This window comes from Chelmon rostratus, chromosome 19 (genome assembly GCF_017976325.1).
Source record: "Chelmon rostratus isolate fCheRos1 chromosome 19, fCheRos1.pri, whole genome shotgun sequence".
In the NCBI taxonomy this organism is placed as follows: domain Eukaryota; kingdom Metazoa; phylum Chordata; class Actinopteri; order Chaetodontiformes; family Chaetodontidae; genus Chelmon; species Chelmon rostratus.
The window spans coordinates 15,365,435-15,370,511 of record NC_055676.1 but is presented as its reverse complement, the minus strand read 5'-3'; the positions used below and the strand labels follow the sequence as shown (position 1 = coordinate 15,370,511).

Here is a 5,077-nt window from a genome sequence, read left to right as displayed (position 1 = left end):
ATGAAATTATCGTATCATTTAACTTATCATCTGTTTTGCAAGTAAAATCTTTTCTGAAAAGCGAGGAACGAGCAAGTTCAAACCTCAAAATTGTACTTTTCCATGCTGCAAACCAGGCTTCACTTCACAATGGCACTAAATTATCTCTCTTATTATATTATTTCTTACTTGTGTGTGAAAGTGCTTGTATGTGACACCCAGTTTCCTTCAAACTTCAAATTAAGTGTATTCATCTGCACTGATAAGAGAAATCACTTTATTAGTCCTGTGATTTTCCATATAAGCTTACAGGGGGTTGATGACATTTAGTTTACAGTGCTCTTATTGTGCAGCTTGGTATTTAAAGTGTATGGGACCACTATGATGTTCCTATAGGGAATATCATGTGTCTGCGGCACTCAGTGGTGAGTTTATAATGATCTCATTGTACTTAGATCCGTGCCATTAGGACAGTTACATTCTCATTAATGTTTACAGGGAAATTAAAGATGCTTTGTTATGGCTCATTGTTTAGCAAAAGTCGTAAACCTGATAAAATGGAAGCTGTTATGCATCCATTCATGATAGATCATCCTGTGTTCTATGTTCCTCATGAATGTGGCGTTCAAGGTCTGAACCGGAAGAGGTGTCAGCGCTGATCAATGAACAGGATGAAAAAAAAAACAGTCAAGTCATACTAACTAAGCAGAACTTCAGCTTTTCAAACAAAAAGAAGAAATGAAAATGAGTGCGCCATGACTTAATCAACAAGCCTATACCTATTGCACTGTACTGACATCACAAGACAGTCCATGTTCTCTAGTTCTCCTCTGGTGCAACTGAGTCCTGCTCAGGGTACAAGGCATATGATGTGTTGATCCTCAGAACAAAAGCTTATTGTTGGCCCCTGATTATCCATTTACAGCCGGAGGCCATACCAGTCTCAAGCATGTCTCCGTCAGGCCACCAGCCACTGTGTCGAAAGTTCATATCTAAAGATGGAGTCCTGGTAGTTTCCAGCCCCTTTTGCATGGTTTCCTGCATGATAAACATGGAAGTCTCAGCTGATGCAGAATTAACATCCTTACGGCTATACCAAGTTAAGTGTAAAAAGCCTCTTTTATTTCAGTGCTTCAACCTGTTGTTTGTGGTTTATTCAGATCCTTTATGCAAGTTAAAGTTCTAAATGCCAAACTGTAAAAATGCAAGTATTCATATAGTGCATTTAAAATGTCACTTATTAAATGTGTGTAAGTATAATCAGGAGAATGTACTCAAAAAGTATTAAAAGTATGTATAAATCAGGCACAAAAGCAGGATTTTACTGTTACTGGTGATTATATTCATTCTGGATTAATCTGCCGATTATTTTCTCCATTGAGTTTTTTGGTTTGTAAAAATTCTGAAAATACTGTGAAATGTCTTAAGTTAAACAGTTAAACAGAGCACAAAGTGACATCTTCACAATGCTCACTTTGTCCAAACCTTAAATGATAAACATCATCAAACTAAGCAGCAAATTGAGAGGCTGGAACCATGAAATGATTAGCAAAATACTTATCAATTCCTTTTCTGTCAACCGATTGTTTTAGTGTAACATATGAAAGTGCACTAGTGCTGTAAATAAAGCTGTCAGATAAATGGAGTAAAAAGTACATTTCCCTCTGTATTATAGTAGAAAGTGACAAGAAATGAAGTACAAGCATCAAAAACTTCAGTACAGGAGTTGAGTAAATGTAGTTATTTTCCTCCACAGGCCCTCATTAGATCCTGCAAGCATACTTCATGCCCTTTGCAAATGAAGCTATATAAGGTGATTGGGACACAGCCATTTCCATTGTTATGCTTGGCAGAAACACTGGGGTCTAGTTGTGGCAGGCGTTTGCATGCTGGAGGAAGCCAAACAGAGAAGTCTGTCAGAGCGGCTCTCGACTGATGGAACACTTGACCCAAAGACGTTCTCAATTTGAACTGTCACACACTCTTATGACACGGCCCGAGGCATGCCATCGTGGGTGTTACACAACACAGTGAACACTTTCAATCAGGCGGCGCATTGTTATAGCGGAAACATTTCATCAACAGAAAATTTATTTAATAACTTTACAAAAAAAAAAGCTGTTTGTCACTTACAGTTTGTCAGTTTCTCCTATTCTGGCCCACAAAAGCACATCACACACACACTGTTGACAACTTGTTTTTGGAGAATTTACCCACCATAGGTTACTGTACATCAGCTTCACCTCTGTGGTACATGTATGCTTACATGATGCTGTGTTCACACACGACATTATCGAAATAATGTCGACCTCAGGGTGCACTTTTGCGTTTGGAGCCCGACTCGTGTTTTGGCACAAATGACTGTCTTGCATCACACGGCCACGATGCACATCAGTCATGTGCTCGGTCACGCTGACTTTAACATTCACATTTTCCTCTACTGTAAACAAATGAATTTCTAGTCAAGATGCCCTTTAAAATCTATGAAAACTGGTTACAAATGGAGAGTCCTGAAGACTCAAATCTGGACTTCATGCATCATTTTTAATATTCAGGAAACAGGTGGTTTTGTGCCGAGTTATACAGGACCAACAACTTTAAAGGACTGTACACACAGATGTGATTCTTATTGGATTCTACCATATCTGACACTAAAGCGGTAAGTTTTTTGACCAGAGGCGAGAGCGACACAGAGAGTATGCTGTCCCATAGCGACACACAACGCTGAATTTACAGTGTGAAGCATCCACATCACACAGTACGCTTCCCACAGCTACATGTCCACGAACACCATGAAGCACCAGCCGAGCCCCCCCACCAGAAACATGGTGATCTGCATGCTGTAGATGATCAGGTCGTTCAGCACCCCGAAGTCCAGGCGCCTGTGCCCTAACAGCAGCAGGATGACAGACAGCTTGTACTGCAGCCGCAGGAGGACGCGCACGCTGACGTACTGCAGGAAGAAGAGAGCAGAGAGCGCCACCCAGAGCAGAGAGGTCAGCAGACTGCAGCCGAAGTACAGGAGGAAACGGAGGAAGCTGTACATGCAGCGTGAGCGCAGGTACAGGTCAAAGTTATTGTACTTGGTGCGCACTAGCTTGGAAGCGTGCGTCGACCCGCAGGCCGAGTGCATGCAGGTGGTGTGGGGGCCATGGAAGCTGCGCACCCGCCGTGGGATGGGGATCACAGGCATGGGTGGGCTACTGGAGCCCAGTACGGTGCACAGGAGTTACAGGTGGAGTCCTTTGCGAGCGCTGCTCCCGGGGAGGCAGTCATTTGGTTGTGGAGCAAGAAGCGGCTCTTGCAGGAGCCAAGAAAGGAGAGGTGGCTGCTGGCAGGGTCTGTCTGCTGTGAACTCCACTCAGCAAGCTTTTCTGCTTCCAATGCAATGACGTCCTGTGAGGAAATGACACTGTTACCGTATGTTTGTGGAGACATCATCAAAAAATGCATTGTTGCAAGCCCAATTTAATGAATGCAGGCCTGTGCATATATATTCTTAAACTGAAAGCAGCGGGTGCTGATTCATTTTAAAAGACAGGTTTAAGTCTATGTCTGAGCATGAAATCTTACAGCACCCGACCCCAGAAATGACCCTTCATGCAGATTCTGGGTCTAACGAATTGAGTGATCGTGCAGAACCAACGGTGCTCTTACTGCAACACTACGACGTCTCCCTCCTCACCAAAAGAGCTGGTGTTTGACTCTCAGACCGCCGGAGCATTGTATCACATTCTAAACAGTCGGCTGTAACATAAACACACGGGATTTGTTTTCTTTTTCCTCCCCCACGACGGTGTGTTTAACAGCAGCGGAGATGAGGCAGCGAGCCGGTGCTCGTACGTCCTGTCGCAAAATATACGAGTCATCCTGCTGTGACGACAGCTGCCCAGTTAAAGGGGAAGTGCTCCACGAGAGGGGATGCTCGCCTTGGAGCTCAGCTTGAAGTGCGTAATGTTCAGCAAACAGTATGCAGGGGTTATATGATGCATGTGTGTGCATGTGTGTGTAGCTTTGCCACAGTACGTTGCAAAATTAAATGGTTCCTCCTCCGTTCAAAACTGCATTAGGAAAATGACTAATTTAAGGTCAGTTCATAACCACTTGGCCTACAGACTCATTTCTAAGAGTGGAAGAAGTACTCAGATCCTTTATGAAAGTAAAGCAGCAGCTCCACGTTTATCAGCAAAATTTAAGTATTAAAAGTACTTAATGTGCAGCAATAATCTCCATATCATATATGATGTTTTTGGGTTCATGTTTCTGCAGCGTTAATGTGTATGTTGTGTTTTACTGCTGTAGTTTAAGGTCGATCTAATTTTAACTGCTTTATACATGTTGGGTAGTTTAATCTACAGCATCATATTTTATTAAATCATCATGTTTGTAGTGTCATAAAAAGTCTTCTTTTCTTACAGCTTTGTGACGATGCATTTTCCAGCAAACTCAAGGGAGTTTTTACATTTAACTAAAGCTGTGAGACAAATACAGTGGAGCAAAAGAGAAGTTTAACCTTTGACACTATGTTGTTTTGTATAAGCTTTGTATTTTTTTTTCAAAATTTTAAATCTTAATCCTAGTAACTGCAGCTGTCAAATAAATGTAATGGAGTAAAACTTACATTTCCCTCTAAAATGTAGTGGAGTAAATATATAAAGTATCATAACATGGAAATACTTCAATGAAGTACAAGTACCCTAAAACTTTACTTAAGTACAGTGCTTGGGTAAATGTTGCTTACAGTTGCTTTATCACATTATTTTTTAATCACAATTTCTGCCATCACCAGGATGTACATAAAACATGACGTGAGAGGGCAGGTAAACCTTTATTATATCATATATCATCATCACCATCATACTTTTAGCAGCAAAAGTAAATTGGAGTCTTTCCGCTTATATTGCACAGCTTCGGTAGAAAAAAAAAAAAAACTTTGCAAAGGCCACACGTGCATTTGTATTCATGTGTCTGTAAACCTCACACAAGGTTGCACAGTGCACCCACACGCACATCCTCAGAGGTGTGTGAGCCACATAAACGTGTTGCAGCCTCTCACTCTGTAGCCTATAACAGGTAACCTTCATTGGGCCGATTTATG

General features: G+C 41.7%; 1 protein-coding gene across 2 annotated transcripts; it reads right to left on the bottom strand.

Annotated features, from left to right (window-relative positions):
- Positions 1–2,041: 2,041 nt before the first annotated feature.
- On the bottom strand, positions 2,042–3,820 carry LOC121623474 (transmembrane protein 250). Of its 2 annotated transcripts, none has more exons than XM_041960747.1 (2): positions 3,637–3,820; positions 2,042–3,375 (listed from the first exon to the last, which is right to left on the bottom strand). In XM_041960747.1, exon 2 carries the CDS (start codon positions 3,170–3,172, stop codon positions 2,753–2,755), a length of 420 nt encoding a protein of 139 aa, XP_041816681.1. In that variant the 5' UTR covers positions 3,173–3,375; positions 3,637–3,820; the 3' UTR covers positions 2,042–2,752. The 2 variants fall into 2 exon arrangements, with proteins under 2 accessions (XP_041816681.1, XP_041816682.1); XM_041960748.1 differs by having other exon boundaries at positions 3,665–3,820.
- Between the last annotated feature and the right edge of the window lie 1,257 nt (positions 3,821–5,077).

What these genes read in the sequence shown, in the direction of transcription:
- LOC121623474 (XM_041960747.1), bottom strand. Translation starts at nt 3,172, where the DNA reads ATGCCTGTGATCCCCATCCCACGGCGGGTGCGCAGCTTCCATGGCCCC.